This window comes from Corylus avellana, chromosome 11 (genome assembly GCF_965113065.1).
Source record: "Corylus avellana chromosome 11, dhCorAvel1.hap1.2, whole genome shotgun sequence".
NCBI classification, from domain to species: Eukaryota; Viridiplantae; Streptophyta; class Magnoliopsida; order Fagales; family Betulaceae; genus Corylus; species Corylus avellana.
In genome coordinates, this window is record NC_142500.1 from 5,393,100 (window position 1) to 5,410,156 (window position 17,057).

The 17,057-nt window shown below is 35.0% G+C and overlaps 1 protein-coding gene across 3 annotated transcripts; it reads left to right on the forward strand.

Annotated features, from left to right (window-relative positions):
* The first annotated feature begins 1,160 nt into the window (after positions 1-1,160).
* BRIZ1 (zinc finger (ubiquitin-hydrolase) domain-containing protein) lies at positions 1,161-8,753 on the forward strand. 3 transcript variants are annotated; one of them, XM_059576439.2, is made up of 11 exons: positions 1,161-1,545; positions 2,472-2,580; positions 2,691-2,805; positions 2,959-3,056; positions 3,702-3,808; positions 4,165-4,414; positions 5,095-5,148; positions 6,023-6,166; positions 6,356-6,420; positions 8,037-8,091; positions 8,205-8,753. In XM_059576439.2, the coding sequence occupies exons 1-11, from the start codon at positions 1,256-1,258 to the stop codon at positions 8,361-8,363; spliced, it is 1,446 nt and encodes a 481-aa protein (XP_059432422.1). In that variant the 5' UTR covers positions 1,161-1,255; the 3' UTR covers positions 8,364-8,753. The 3 variants fall into 3 exon arrangements, with proteins under 3 accessions (XP_059432422.1, XP_059432423.1, XP_088367951.1); XM_059576440.2 differs by lacking the exon at positions 5,095-5,148; XM_088511825.1 differs by lacking the exon at positions 2,472-2,580 and having other exon boundaries at positions 1,466-1,545.
* The last annotated feature ends 8,304 nt before the right edge of the window (positions 8,754-17,057 follow it).

Here is a 17,057-nt window from a genome sequence, read left to right on the forward strand (position 1 = left end):
CCTAATTTCCTAGGAACAAGACGGCGTCGTTTTTGAGGGTTCTTTAAATACAACGGACACGTCACGCCTGCGCGTCAATTAGCACCTTAAAGAGCCGGATGGGACACTGATCAGATGGAATCTGAGTTGATTGTGTTTTTTGCTTCTTTTTTTTTTTATTATATGTAACCTTTCCTTCGTGCATAAGTTTCAGTAAAATTCTGGAGATTTCCTTAATCAATTTACTTAACAACTAATAAACTTCAACTCTTTTAACAAACAATTAAACAACCAGAACAATGTTTATGTTTTCATCTTTTTAATTTGTTTTCTTTACCTCTAAAACTATGAAAAGAATAGACAACTCAGCCACCTATCAAATAAATATTTATTCTCACGTATATTTGAAGCATACCTGATCAGTTTAAAATCTTTAATTTTAGGTGTTTTTTATCCAACCTAATCTTTTTTTTTTTTTTTTCTATTTTAAAATATGATTTAATTATTTTTTTTAATAAGAATATACCGATAAATTCAAAATTTTAAATGTAGCATGACCAGCATGAGTAAGTCGAGTAATACTACAAGTCTCTCTTGAATCCCTTCAAGAATGATGTAGCTGTTAAAATCACCATTAGGCTTGTGATTGATCATTATTTGATTTTGATCAAATAGTAATTTTAATAGCTACATTATTCTTGAATAGACTATTAACACAAGAGGCTTTCTAGAATTACTTTGAGTAAGCCACTCAAAACGGAGTTTGTTTAAGGTTCATCCAGATATTTTATAAGGATTAATTCAAAAATTAATTTATATATATATTTTTGATAACGTAGGAGAACTTTATTCAGATTAATTGCACGTCGCAAACGCATACTGTACAACAATCCTCATCGTTAATCAAACTCCTACGGGTAACTGACCCCACCCGCCCTCAGTTACCAGGTAACTTAGAAGCTTTCACCCCTGACGGTAATATATATGTTAAGGATCAATAAGTTTCTTATATTTGACTATATTATAAATTTAATAGATTAACCATTAGATTTGTGGGATTTATTATTGACTTATTGAATCTAAGTAAGTCCACAAATTTAATAATTAATTTGTAAGATGATATAGTTCAAATATAGATAAATATTGACCCTGAATATCGGATATACTATCTATCTAACATTTCTCATTTCACCATCACGGTAACTGCAAGTTCCCGCTCTCTCTCCCTCTCTCGGTCAACTGATTCTGCTGGCCGATTCGAGTCAGCCGAGCGACCATGTTCTTCCTCCGAGTCCACTCGGTTGACAGCGAGCACCCTGCCGCATTGGAAATCACCGAGTTCAGGTCGACCACTAGTCCATCAAACCCTAACCTTGACTCCAAATTCAGCGAACGGAGAGGCATAGCGCACCTCTTCCGAAGTGCGTCTCACTCGTCGCTTCCAAACCCTAGCTCCCTATCCACTGTCCTCTTCATCGTTTCCGTACCCAACTACCTCTCCTTCGACGGTTTCATCCGCTTCTGCGGCTCCCGCATCGACCACGTCTCCCAGCTCCTCTTCATCAGGTACGCTCTCTTCCCCAATTGCTCGAAGTTCTGTTTTATAATTCAATTTTTGAATCTGAATTTCAATTCAAATCCTAATTTCTGTGTTTGGTTTCTGAGAAAAATTGATGAAGTGGAAAGAAATTTAAAGAATTAGTTGATCGGGTACTTTACTCCAGGCCGATGAACCTGCAAAGGGAAGGAAAACAAGGGCGGTTGACCTCACTGTTAGAATATGAATTAGATGAATAAATTCATCCTTTTCTATGGGTGATAATTTAATATGGGAGGGATCATAAGTTTGCCTCTTATCATTCACTTTTCATTTCAATAAAATATTTCACTTGTTGGTCTTCAAATATTAAAGGAATGTTTGATCCCACACAAAAGGGGAGTGTTAGAATATAAAATAAATGATTAAATGCATCAATCTCTTCTTATCAACTTAAACTTTTGAGATAAGTCGTAATTTACTGCTCATCGGGTGTGCCAAACACTCCAATGCTAAGTCAGGGTTTTCTTAGTGAGGAAGGGGATGAAATTCATAGAGTAGTTTGGGGGGAGAGAATAGTGCGTACCTCCTTAATGAACTCTTCTTATTTTCGGGTGAGGGTCGTTTCAGGGGGGGCATCCATGAATCACCGATTTGATTCTATATACCCCACCCCATTAGGTGATTGCTCCCTCATATCGGTGCGTTCACATTGCTCGTTATGATCTTTTGTATACATTGTTTTTATGATCTTCTGTAGACATTGTTTTCCTGGGACCGTTATGCCTGTTGCTTAGGGCTTGATCAGGCCTGACTTAATTTTAGTATACTAGTGTTGCTTGTAAGATGGGCCTTATTAGGCCAACCCCAAACTTGAGGGCCGTTACCAGGGGACTATTCTTGGGTACACCAAAGTTGATTCTTTTTTATTTTTTGAATTTTTGCATTTTCTTAGGAATGATGGGATGGAGGATCGGTACAGTGTCTTGATAAGGCTTGTTGACCAGTCAACAGCTGATGGATTTTATAGGAATTTTAATGGGAAGAAGTTCTCACCAGGCGAGGTAGATGATGAGCTTTGCTTATGTTATTGGTTTTGATTGCAAGCACTGTAGATTGGACTCATTGAATATGTGTGTTGGTTTTTTCATTTTTATAATGATTGAATTTTTAGGCTGAGGTATGCCATATTCTGTTTATGATGTCTGTGGAGTACACGGAATTGGCGGAGATAGCTGGGACACCTCCTGCCGGGTGTACAGAGTTACCTACTTGCCCGGTGTGTCTTGGTGAGTTACATTTTCTGTTGATTTTATGTTTTGGTTTGGATTAAAGTTGCATATTGTGCTGCGTTTTCGTTTTTTTTTTTTTTTTGTAGATTAATGAGACTCTTGGGAATTGATGTTTGTATGGTTTCTATGAATTTGGTGTTTGAATTTTAGAGAGATTGGACCCAGACACTAGTGGAATACTGAGTACAATTTGTGACCATTCATTTCAGTGTCCATGCATTTCAAAATGGACTTATATGTCTTGCCAGGTGAGCTGATTCTCACTTCCATGAACGTCTCCTCTTTGGTGTTTATGTTCTGGGTTGGAGAACTTAATTAAATAAAGGTACTGTTAGTGTTACTGAACAAGTTAGTTTTTTATGAGAATGTAGTACCAGCAATTTATTGAATCCAGTATCTTGACTCTGGGAATTCTCAAATGCTTTATGGATGCCAAGAAGGTGTTGTTACAAGGCAGGGTCTGCTTGGCCTTTTTGTGTTAATCTTGAAGCTCCAATATCCTTAGAGCCTTTTGAGGATTATGAAGCCCACAATTCGTTGTCCCTGTCATGCTGTATTTTATTTGGGGTGCATATCTCATATAGCGTATTTGACACAATTTTGTAACTATAGTGGAATTAGGCTCAAACTATCATGTTTACTGCTGCTCAAATTACTGTTTGGATTAAAAGAAAATGTTTTATGCGAGTTCATGGCCATGAGTTTAACTTGCATTATTTTATGGAAATCTTGATACAATACTGACATATTTGTTTCAGCCTATAGTGCATGCTATTTTGAGTTGATAGCCCTACCATCTGCCTTATCTAGTGCATATCAATAATTGTGTGTCCAATAGAAGTGGCTGGATGCTGGGGTAACCATATTGAAAAAGGTTTTCAATTTACTTTCAGGTCTGCCGATTCTGTCAACAGCAAGATGAGAAACCAACTTGCTCTGTTTGTAGAACATCGGAGAATCTTTGGGTGTGTATGATATGTGGTTTTGTGGGATGTGGAAGGTAAACTCTTGGCTTCTTATTTAGGATATTTTCCCTTCTGGTAGGGTTAGAATCAAACCCTCTATGGGCATTGAACCATCTCAGGCTAATAGATGGCTTCAAGGATCATGAGGGTTCTTAGAGGAGGTGTTTAGATAGATTATTGGGTATTTTGTCTCTGAGTTGTGGTGACGAGGCACGCCCTCTTAACCGAGTTTCATTCTGCTGGGGTATGCCTCTGTGCTTTTATACAGTTTCTATTAGATATAATACGATCAAGCACTTAAACCTTTTTTTTATTATTTTTTATATATATTTGACTAAACTCTTCTGGTGTCTTCATGATCATAGCAATCAATTTTGTTCCCTTTTGTTAGATATAAGGAACGCCATGCCATTAGGCATTGGGAGGATACACAGCATTGCTACTCTCTTGATATACGAACACAACAAATTTGGGATTATGCTGGTGATGGTTATGTTCACCGACTGAATCAGTCAAAAATTGATGGCAAGTTGGCAGAGATGAACTCTCATTGTATGTCATTTGAAGGAGATTGTGGTACTTGTGAATGTAGCGAGGATTCTGGAATAAGTGGGGCCCTCTTTAGCAGCAAAGTTGATGCTGTATGATTCTCTTCTTATAATTGCCTTCTAAAGCTTTTAATATGCTAATTTTTTTTTTTTTAATAAGTGATATGCTAATATGCTTATAGATATATTTTATTCGGACATTGATCTGTGATGCTACACTTGTACATATGTTTGATACAACTTGGGTGGTTGGACTGAGTTGGACCTTTTCAATATGAAGTTCTAATATCCATGATATTTTGAGGTGATGGTGTCTCTCATGTCTAGTACTATAAACTTTCATGTTCTTCATTGTGAGGTTGCTTGTGCCTTATGGAATGGTATCTTTAGTCATGTTGGGCTGCCTTAGGTTATGCCTAGTCGAGTACAGTTGTAGCACTCAAAGTACAGTTGTATGGAAAATTGTGCCTTCATATAGAAGTTTCGAGGATAGCGAGAGGACGGTGGTGGAGCTTAAGTCTTTTTTCTTCAATGCTCTTTACTTTTGGACAATTGCATTTGTCTTTCCTAATTTGCTTAGTTTTCATGATTTTTCTTTTCCTTTTTTCCTTCTAGTTAGATCTTTTTCTTGTATACTTCTTGTGTACTCAGGTTGTGCTTTTCTCTTTTTAATGGTACTTTGATTACTTATAAAAATAAAAATAAAAAGGATTATCCTTTTACTCTTTTCCTATAGGCATGCATTTATCTTCAATTTACATGCCTGACAACAGATTATGGATGAGTACAACGGTCTTCTTGCAACTCAACTGGAGAATCAGAGACTAGTAAGTTAACAAATTGATCCCTACTCCTTCCACCCTCCTCTCCCTATCCCATCTCTTTTCCTTCTTCATTCCTATATCTCCCCCAACCCTTGCTGGATGTGACTGGTGATATTCACTCATTAGTTTTTAAATAGTTTATGAAATTTCTTCCTACTTGTTTTTCTTTTGGTTTTTGGGCCGAGCTGAGCTCTTCTCTTTTTTCTATATATATATTGAACATCTCTCTCTCTCTAAATTGATCCCTACTCCTTCCACCCTCCTCTCTCTATCCCATCTCTTTTCCTTCTTCGTTCCTATATCTCCCCAACCCTTGCTGGATGTGACTGGTGATATTCACTCATTAGTTTTTATATAGTTTATGAAATTTCTTCCTGCTTGTTTTTCTTTTGGTTTTTGGGCTGAGCTGAGCTCTTCTTCTTTTTATATATATATATATATATATATATATATATATATTCAACATCTCTCTCTGTCTCTCCATACACTTACTTACATGCATATATATAAATCATTTGACATGATAGCTGTGGGGCTGGTGCTGGGTCTACCCTTTACTGCGTAGCTCATAGGCCCAAGTGGACTTCCCCCCCAACTGCCCCCAAAATACCCAAACCCGAAAGTTATAAAAAATAAATAAATAAATAATCCAAAATATGACTGTCATACATTATGGAAAGGGTATGTAATTTGCTTGAACAGTTAGGAGTTTCTACTTGGGCTGCTTTTGTCTGGGATATTTCACAGGGGTTCTTAAGACTTACCTACTACCTTAGCCATGTGATGCTCTTATAGATTTGTGTGGCACTCTACATGTCGTCTTACCATGTCAATATTTTTCATGAGAGTTCTTTGTTTAATATTTGTTTTGTTCCAGCATTATGAATCTCTACTTGTGGAGGCCAAAAGTAAAGTGGAAAGTTCTATTTCGGAAGCTGTGGAGAAGGCTGTGACTTCGAAAATGCATGACATCCAAAATAAATTGGAAAAGCGCATTGAAGAAAAAAATGCTGTTGCAGAAGTAAGTTTTCAATTTCATACTAATAAAGTTTGGATATTAAATTCAATTTAATACTAAGCAAATTTTAGTAGTTTGTTCTAGCTTTTGGCATAGATAGGTCTGTATTTAAATTTTCTATTTCAATCTTTAGCAATTCCTTTTTTTTTTTTCTTTTTTTTTTACCCCTAAAGGAGCCCCTTTTGTCCTCAGGTGAATCGAAATCTCATCAAGAACCAAGAAATTTGGCGAAAGAAGGTCAAGGAAACTGAAGAGAGGTACATAAGCTTTATTCTTCTGATTAATTATCTTTATATTGACATTGTTGCATGAGACAATTAGGGAAATTGGGATTTACTGGCATCTGAAATGTTGCTATAGAGAGCCATATATTCGGAAAAGAAACTCTTCTTTGGAGGTTTTCATACAAGACATCATTGAAATGCCTACTGTTCATTTCTCCCCTAAACCTAAATCAGTGTTTACTCGATTTTTTAAATGATGAGCTTGGACATGTAAAAGATATGTTAACTTGCTTTGTGTCACTCTAGATTAAGTGGTGAAGTCCCATCTCCTTGAATAAAATCATGAAGATATGCAGCCCTCAAGGATTTCTTTTGAACATGGTACTGTATGATAAAACATAATAATTGGAAAAACTGACTAACAGCATGCAACACTTCCAACCAAAACATCAGAAAGAATACCAACTTCCTCTTCTTTATCATATTCCCTGTGGCCAAACTCAAATGCACCATAAATGCAAATAAAAGTACTGAACTAATTTACAATAGAGTTAAATTTTAAAACAATGGGAGAAAAGAAAACAAGCAGAATATTCATAAAACTCTATTCTCAGACCAAATTTACCAGCAGCAATGATTAAGCCGAGCAAGTTGCTGTAACAAAATGAAAAAGCTTTAGCCAATATTCAGACTTTCTCAAATCTAAAACAAATCTCTTACGGAAAAGGAAGCAAATTAGTGGCTGAATTTCCAGCAATTCAATTCAACCAGAAAGTTCTTAGATTTTTAAGATATGAATCATTTCATGTGCTTACGTTTCATTACACACTGAATTTTATTTATCGAATACTCGGACAAGTTGTCAATTATTCTTCCATGCATTTATATGTGCAATGGGATGGTTCCTAGAAGATCATTTTAAACTATGTACATTGTCAATGATATAACAAGATAAAATGGACAACATGATTGCATACAATGTCTAATACAAGAAATAACTGTAATTTTCTGGGTCTAAAATTCCTTACTTGAATCCATATTCTTTGGCTGGATAAAATGTTGCGACCCTTAGTTGGATAGCATATGTGTCTCACATGAAAGCGAGGGCTAAGGTGGCAATTGAGATGGGGGATTTTGATTGGTGGAGGTTTGGTGTTTTGGTTGATTCTTTGCATTGGTAATGGAGGTTTAGAGAGGGACGACGTGTATGTTTAGGGGTGGAGGTGGTTGGGTTTACTAGAAGTTGACTATGGTGGAGAAGGACAACATCCCTGTTTAAGGGGTGACTATGATCTGCTATTTAGGTGCAAGAAAGAGAGAGAGAGAGAGAGAGAGAGAGAGAGAGAGAATACCTGAGGAGAGCGGCAGCTGACAATGCATCTTGTTGTTGAAGATGGAGTGCATAAAGTCTGTTTAAAAATGTCAAATGGTTTTTGGGGATCTTTATATTTCCAACATCAAGGAATAACTATTACTGTTGAAGATTGAGTGCATAAAGTCTGTTTAAAAATGTCAAATGATTTTTGGGGATCTTTATATTTCCAACATCAAGGAATAACTACTATGGTCTTTCTCTTGACACTAGCACCTAATTCTTGCCTTATATTACTTCCTGGATGAACCAAGTATTAAATTCCCTATTCTTTTAGGGAAGCTGCAACACTCAGCTCGAGAGATGAGAAGATTCTTGATCTGGAAGAACAGGTACTACAGTTACCTTAAATCTTATTCTTAGAAGAAACGGCAGCAAATCTATATATGTTGAAGTTATTTTCACCAGTTTCATTATAAAGTTTGAATGATGGTGATGATCGCAGATAAGAGATCTTACTGTCTACCTTGAAGCCCAAAAAACACTTGGTAATATGTCAGATGCAGATGGCATCAGAGAAGGTACGCTATTACCATTACCTAATAAGCAGACATCCCCGACCAACCGTAAAAGGCAGACAAAGTCAGGTCGAAGACGAAATTAGATGGCTTTCATCTCATTTAGTCAATAGCATCAGCACAATGTCTACAGTTGAATGATGTTTCGTGTAATGTATAGTGAGAGCATTAGCATATTGTCTAGTGTCGGATAGTGTGGATTGTTCATTGATGTTGTAATACTATTGTAGCCGCAGAATTTTTCTTGTAGCTCGGCTTCTTCCTCTTTTCATAGCTATACCTTACATATTGAATGCGATAGTTTTGATAGGTATAATAACATTACTATTAGGATTTAGGAACTACTTTTGCTCTTGATCAAAAAGATACTAAGAGAAGTTTAGCCTATTCTACAAACTACAATGTCTCAATTTTTTTTCTTTTTAAGCAAATTGTACAATGTCTCAATTGGGTTATATGATGTTGCTTTGGGTATTGGATCCTATTGCGCTGCTTTATTTTATTTGATTGCATTTGGAACCTAAAGTGACTTTGTTTTTGGGCATGGGGTGGCCGCCCCAACCTCTTGGGGTGGCTCGTAGGCCACCACCATTCTCTTTTTTTCTTTTGGCATATCAAATGGATCGCTGAGTTCATTTTGACATCACTATTGGCTAATAGTAAATTATGTAAACCACATGAATTGAATATGTATATATTTTTTTTTTCCTTCATTTTATTAATATTTGGACTGTCATTTGTAAGAAGATGTAGTAATAACTGTATTATACAACGATGTCGGCATTTCATGTCAAGGCAAAATTTGGGATATGTTCTGATGATGTTGGACATCATTCACCGTGAAAAGGTTTTTTGGGAAAAAGAAATGATATACACTCTCTTGTACTTTCAAGAGTGCACACTCCTTGACTTGGTAGTAAAAATTACCAATAGACTTTCGATAGATTACTATTAAATTTTGGATTTAATGGTGATTTTCATTTTCACCTCAAGAAATGTTTCATGTGGGAGTAAGTATACGTAGCATTTCTTCTCTAAGAATAATTTCGGTTGCTACTTTACGGCACTTCTGGTGAACTTCTAAGATCAGGATCTACTGAAATTCTTAGTTTCTAAAATTTCAGATCTAGGCCGTCCATTTTCTATCCAATGGTCATTGTTCTGTCACGTGTCCCACTACTAATAAACACGTGGTAGAACAATGACCCTTTGATGGAAAATGGACGTCCTAGATCTGAAATTTCATAAACTAAAATTCTAGTAAGAATTTTAGTGGATCCAGATCCAAACTCTTTTATGTGGCATGATCAGCATAACATAAATGCTAGTTGCCTTATTCATGTTAACCTGTAGAATTAGGATAATTTCCAATTCATTTGAATTGAATAATATTCATTTAGTTATATTGAATGGATATTTTTGTCCTATCAAAAAGTGAAAGACAAAAATACCTATCTAATATAACTAAATGGATATCATCCAATTCAAATAAACCGAAAAAATCCTGTTCCTAACCTGCAGGCCTCAACCTGGCAGATATTTGAATAGCAAGATTTGGCCATTAACAGTAATATTGCAATAGAGCTATATTCAGATTTCTGAGTTCATTCAATGTCATGATTCAATTTGCAAATTGATTATCTTTTTATTGCCACCTTTCATACTATCACTATGATTGCCGGAATCAGCTGAGGGGCGCAACGCATGACTCGAAATTAGATGGTTTTTAATTATGGCTTTCTTTTTTTTCTTTTTTTCTTTTTTTCTTTTTTGGGTGTTCTTTTGAATAAAGTAGCTTTAAAAAAAAAAAAAAAATTTAAAAAAAAAAGTGGCTTTTAGTTTTTTGTCCAAGGACCTTTTACATATACATGAGATAACTTATACTTTTCTTTGAAGCTTTATATAATAACTAGCACATAATAGCGCGGGATTGTTCGTTATAATTTAATTTAAAAACTTTAAACGCATCTTATCTTACTTTTCATTATAAGTTAAAATAGGTGTATTCAAAAATTTATCACGCCTCTTTTTATAAAAATACATACTAAATGTTATACATCAATACATTACTGAATATGTACTTTTTCTTTTCTGAAGTATACCGAGCATGTTCTTAATGAAAAATATAAAAGAAAAAGAAAAAAAATAGCAAGAAGAGAACTTGAATTATGATTATCAAAATATTAATAAAAAATTAGGAGGAAACTCTGATATTGTTGATGTGATACTTATTATATTTCAATACAAATAAAACCCATAAAGTTCTAATCATTTCAAAAAAATGCAGAGTAAAATAAACAAAATCTTACAAAGAATATATATCATTCATTCTTTTTTGAAATAGTAATCATTGTTTTTTCATTAAAACAAATCAATCGTTACAATGTCTGGAATACAATCAAAATAAAATCTTAACTCAATAAACAAAATATTCTCTCTTCTTTTTAATACAAAATAAAACACATATTTCACTCAATATTTAATGCAATCAAATAAATCTCTTCAACACTCTCAAAAAATGCTAGAAAATTGAGTAAATCACAAAACGAAAAAGAGTCCAATAAAATATTCAAATGAATTAAAACATAGAATCTTATTGATGTGATACCAACTATATTTCAATACAAAGAAACTTTCTAGAAAAACAAACATAAAAATAAGGACAGAAATTTCCTCCAAACCGGTTTGAAGGAAATATTCTCTAACCCATTTAAAATAGTGACAAGTGTCTATAAACATTTAAAACGCACATTAAATTTAGTCTAAGTTAGGAAACTGCTATTAATGATGTTAAGAATTTAATGTGAGTTATTGCGATAATAACTTCTATAGGGTCTTGGCACAAACCAAGGCCTTTGTGCCCTCCAATAAGAAGGCGACACATCAGCGTGGAACACTATAACAAAAATATGGTGTTCTACTTAATCTTTTTTCTATAATATCTAAAACAAAATACCTTCTAGAATAACATTTTCATATTTTTCTCCAAAACCACCCTAGCCACCAACCTAACGCCAGAGATGCCGCCGGAGACAACGCCGGAGACGACGCCGGGTACGTTAATTTTGCTCTCATTCTTCCTGCAAAGGAATATTAAAGGTTGATTTATCACTCTGAATGAACTCACACCCAGATTTTTTTTTTCATTATTTATTCACACTGTATTGGCAAAAAGGAAAGGGAAGGGAAGGGAGAAGTAAACAAAAAAAAAAAAAAATTAGAAACAAGAGCTGATCATACACATATTCACAAATCTCTCCGGCCACACGTTTCTCTCACCCTCCTTTCCTTTTCTTTCTCTTTTTCTTGCCCAAAACTACAAGAGAAATGAATATATTAATATAGTTCTTTTTTTATTTTTGGTTATAGGAATATCTCCGGCATATAACACAGCTTTGCGCATAAAAATCCCCCTACTGATCAGAAAAAATAATCATAACTTCAATCTCTGGCTTTCTCTGTCGTCTCCGGCATCGTCGCCGGCGTTGTCTCCGGCGGTGTCTCCGGTGGCAGGTTGGTGGCTGGGGTGGTTTTGGAGAAAAATATGAAAAGGTTATTCTAAAAGGTGTTTTGTTTTAGGTATTTTAGAAAAAAAGATTAGGTGGAACACCATATTTTTGTTATAGTGTTCTACGCTGATGTGTCGCATTCTTATTAGAGGGTACAAAGGCCTTGATTTGTGTCAAGACCCTATAGAAGTTATTCTTATTGCACTCAGCATTTAACACGATTAGATAAATCCTCTCAGGTTCAATATTTAATTATCTCTTTAGTGTTTCGAAAGAGTTTCTATATATATATATATATTTTGTTCAAAAATCAAATAAACACGCTATAATATTCCATTAGCCCACTAAAAGTCCAAACAATTTATTATCTTAATTCAGAAGTTGAAATTTTCATCAAAGAACAAACTGAAATAAATAAATAAATAAATAAACAACCTACAAATACAGTTAATACTCAATTATAATTGTTTGGAGATGGTTGTGTTATTCTTATTAAAGGTTCATTTGAGTTTGCAGTTTTAATAAGTACAATTTTATAGATTAATTGTTTTAAAAATTGTGTTTTTGAAAGGTTAAAAATAAGAATTACTTCGGGATTGAGTTTTTAGGTTATTATTGTTGAAGAGTCGAGAGGAAACAAAAACAAAAACAATAAAACAAAATTAATTCTTGAAGTTGTAGTTTTTCTCAAATAAAAAACATACACATGGGAAGAGAGAAAAACAAAGTTGTAGTTTTTATTGAAGTTGAAGTTGATTTTTTAGATTGTTATATTTGAAGAGTTGAGAGAGAGAGACGTAGGAAGAGAGAGAGAGAAAAAAAAAATCCGAAATAATTGGGAGATCTTCAACACTTTCAAAAAATGCTAGAAAATCCAAGTAAATCACAAAAAAAAAAAAAAAAATCCAAAAAAAATTCAAATGAATTAAAACATAAAATCTTGTTGGTGTGATACCTATTATATTTCAATACAAAGAAACTTTATCTAAAAACTTGACAACTGTGAGCTAGGGTTTCATCGTTAGCAGAGAGTGCCGTCGGAGGGAGAGAACCCCTATTCTCCCCCTCCCCCCTCACCCCCCTCATCCTCTTCTGAGTCTTCTCCCCCCGCCCTAGAGTTAGCCTATTTACTTGATGTCCCTTGCTCTTTGAGCGTTTTCTTCCTCTCCCTCCCTCTCAGCCCCTTTTCTGATTTTAGGGTGTTTTTGGAGGTCGATCTTCAACCCTTCTCTGTCCGTCGTGCCGGTTGTTGGGTCGGGTTTAGCTCAGGTTCGTGTCGTCCCTGCCCGATCAACCCCCAGTCGCCTAGTTCACCCCGACGCATGCTCCACTGGCCACCTTGCTACCCGGATCCGCCAGCGCCCATCACACCTTTTGTACTGGATCCGTCTCTTCGGATGTGGTTTGATTTTGGTTCTCTCCAGCTTTTTTTTTTTTTTTTTTTAATTTCGTTTTTGGTTGTTTTATTTCCTAATTTTCCTTTCCTTTATGTTTGTCATTTGCCGTATATTTTGGTGTGTTGTTTTTATTGCCTTGCCTGTTTGTCACATTTTATGAGTGACACTCTTGGGGGATTCACTCAAACTCTCTCTCTCTCTCTCTCTCTCTCCCCCCCCCCTCCAGTTTGATTTGTGTGCGACGCCGATCTCCTCCACGCCCGCTTTGCCGCCCACCGTCCGTTGTTGGGTCTTTCCTCATGTCCCCCGGCGATGCGTTCCAACGCCACCTTCCTCGTCGATTTCTGGCCAGCACGCAATCAGCTTCCTTCCGGCTGCCGTTTCCCGCTGAGTGTGATTCTCTGGTTTTTTCCCTGTTCTGTTGGTTTTCATTTATTGTTTGCCGTTTCTTTTTTTTTTCCTCTTCTGTTTTAGTCCATTTATTTTCCTGTACGCTTTTATTTCTTGTTTTTGCTTGTAATAAGGCTCTATCCCCTCTCGATCTGCATGGGTGATGCCCTCTGGGTTATTTGCTATGGTCCAGAACTTTAGGTTGTGGATGTGAATGTTATCCTGGCTTTCGGGTCGAGGAGGAAGAGTTTCGGTTGGGGGTTTATTTACCCTCAGTTTCGAGGAATAAGCACTACCTATGCATTAGTTTAAGTTTGTTTGGCACAAATCTGTTTTTTAATATGAAGATTAGTCATAGGTTAGTGGATTAGATTTGGGTTTGGAATATAATACGTCATTTATGACGCTTGTAACCTCGTAGTTTTGGCTATGGTTGCTTGTAAGAGCTTTATGCTCATGATTTCTATGAATGAGATTGATATGGAATCCCTTTCAAAAAAAAAAAAAATACAAAGAAACTTTCTAGAGAAACAAACATTCAACAGTAAAAATTTATACATAGATACACAAAGATAAATCCAAGCAACAAAATTTTCAATTAAATAGAAACCCTAGATAGAATCAAATACAGTGCAAAAATAAACAAAATCTTTTTATTTTATCAAACAAAATATTGCACTCAGCATTTAACGCGATAAGATAAATCCTCTTAGGTTCAATGTTTAATTATCTCTTTAGTGTTTCAAAAGAGTTTCTATTCTTTTTCTTTTTCTTTTTCTTTTCTTCTTTTTTTTTTTTTTTTTGCACAAAAGTCAAATAAACACACTATAATCTTCCATTAGCCTACTAAAAATTCAAACAATTTATTATCTTAATTCAGAAGTTGCAATTTTCTTCAAAGAACAAACTGAAAAAGAAAAGAAAAAAAAAAAAACAGTTAATACTCAATTATAATTGTTTGGGGGGAGGGGGGGGGGGGGGGGGAGGGTTGTGTTATTCTTATTAAGGGTTCGTTTGAAATTGCAGTTTTAATAAGTACGATTTTAAAAATTGATTTTTTTTTTAAAAAAAAATGCTCTTTTAAAAGGTTAAAAATAAGAATTACTTCGGGATTGAGTTTTTAGGTAATTATTGTTGAAGAGTGGAGTGAGAAAAAAGAAAGAAAAAAAAAAAAAAAAAGTTAATTCTTGAAGTTGGACAAAGTTTGTAGTTTTTCTCAAATAAAAAATACACATCGAAGATTAAGAAGAAGAATTATTTCAGGTTGATTTTTTAGGTTATTATATTTGAAGAGTTGAGAGAGAGGGAAGAGAGAGAAAATCGGTGAGAGAGAGAGAGAGAGAAAAAAATCTGAAATAATTGGTAGATCTTTATTTTGTAGATAATCTATTATTAATAAAATTGTTTTTCAATAGCTTATTATTTAGAAATAAAATAATTCTTATTTTATAAATTATCTATTATTACATGCACCAAGTATATGTAGAAAAAAAAAATCGTCTTCTATATATCCTTTTCTAAATTTGAATTACAAATATTAAAGTGACTAAAAGTATTAATACATAATAATTTGATTTGTATTATTTGTTTCCTTATTTGATTTAGACACTAATAATCCTTAATATTGTGCATTAAATGTTTGAATTTAATGAAATCACATATAAGAAAAATTATTGAAATATAATTAAATGCATTTAATTAAGCTTATTTAATGACCGGTTCACTATTGAAAAACCGGTTAAAAAATTATGCCTTAAAAAATTGGTTTATCCTTTTAAAAAATGGGAAACTTCACTATGGACCCCCAAACTTTCACCCTTTTTGAAATACCCCCTTGAACTTTAAAATCTCTCAAGTTAGTCCCATGAACTTTCAATTGCTCTCAATTTGGACTATTCTGTTAATTTTAGCTAGGGCTGGCAAAACGAGTCTGCGGGTCGACCCGTTTATGACCCGTGGGTACCCGCGACCCGTTTACATAATACCCAAACACGACCCGTTTAATAAACGGGTCGGACCCTCCGACACGACACAACATGGGTATTTTCACGAGTCACCCGACACGACCCGTGAGACCCGTGTCAAAAGCTCTGTTGCTTTGCTTTGTCGGAGGGAGCCTGGACAGCTTTTGCTAAACCAAAAAAAAAAACCCAAACAGCAAAGAGAGGGGGAGAGCGGCAGTGCAACGTCGGGGGCACAGCAGAGAGAGGGGGAGAGCGGCAGTGAGCGGAGAGAGAGAGCGGCAAGCGGGAGAAAGAAAGGAAAAATGGAAAAGGTCGGAGAAAGAAAGAGGAGCGGCGGTGGCGTGGCGGTGGTGTGGGCGTGGTTGCGTGAGGACTAAGGAGTGAGGCCAATCAGGGACTGGACTCTGGAAGTCTGGATCTGGAGTCTGGACTCTTCACTCACGCAAGAGGGGCTGGACTCTAGAGGTGCCTGGAAGTCAATCTGGATCTGGAGGAGAGTATGCATTTTTCACTTTTTTGGTTTTTCTTGTAGGCTAAAAGTTAAAAATATCTAGAGGAGAGTATGCGTTTTTCACTTTTTTGGCTAAAAGTTATATATATATATATATATATATATATATATATAAAATAAAAAAAATAAAAAATAAAAAAAAAGGGTAAACGGGTCTGGCGGGTCGACCCGTGACACGACCCGCCAGACACTCATAAACGGGTCGACCCGTTTATGACCCAAACCCGTTTAATGTAAACCCAAACCTGCTAATTTCATGTCGTGTTCGTGTCGGGTTGTCAGGTCGTGTCCAAATTGCCAGCCCTAATTTTAGTCGTTAAAAATTCAAAAAAAGACCAAAATATCCTTGATTTTTGTTTTTTTTTTTTTTAAAAAAAAAACGTTTTAGAAGTTGAAATTTTAGACAAAAATCAGGAGTATAAACGTCATGTGACGTTTAAAATCTGACGGAGGGGTCCAAATTAAAAGCAATTGAAAGTTCAAGAGATTAAATTGAGAGATTTTGAAGTTCATGAGAGTATTTCAAAACGGGTGAAAGTTTGGGGGTCCTTAATGAAGTTTTCCTTTTGAAAAAAAGGTTCACGCCACATGTCGCAATATTAAGGCACTGAAAGTGATTCCACTTTTATATATATATATATATATATATATATAAGACGCCTGTTAGGAATAATTTGCAATAGTATTATACAATTTTAATCTTCTTCCTATTCCTTGGTGAACAAATCTTTGACAATTTTATTTATGTTCCGATAATAAATTCTCAAGTGCTAGATAACCATTAAAACTCTTTATTGCTAATTTAATACTTAAAATTTCTTTTTCAAATATGACGTAATTCTCTTCATATGGTTTATGGTTTAATTCTTCGTTTTGAATCTTTTTAGGAATAGGATCTTTTTAGCCCTAATTTCTAAATAATTTTGTTGAGTTGGATGCTTGTAATCTAACCAAATTTTTTTCTGATATTGCTTTCTACACATCCCCAATAGTCATTTGAAGCATCTGT

Coding starts and splice junctions, on each gene's coding strand:
- BRIZ1 (XM_059576439.2), top strand. CDS start 1,256: ATGTTCTTCCTCCGAGTCCACTCGGTTGACAGCGAGCACCCTGCCGCA. Junction 3,809..4,164: donor GGTTTTGTGGGATGTGGAAG/GTAAACTCTTGG, acceptor CCCTTTTGTTAG/ATATAAGGAACGCCATGCCA. Junction 6,421..8,036: donor GTCAAGGAAACTGAAGAGAG/GTACATAAGCTT, acceptor CTATTCTTTTAG/GGAAGCTGCAACACTCAGCT.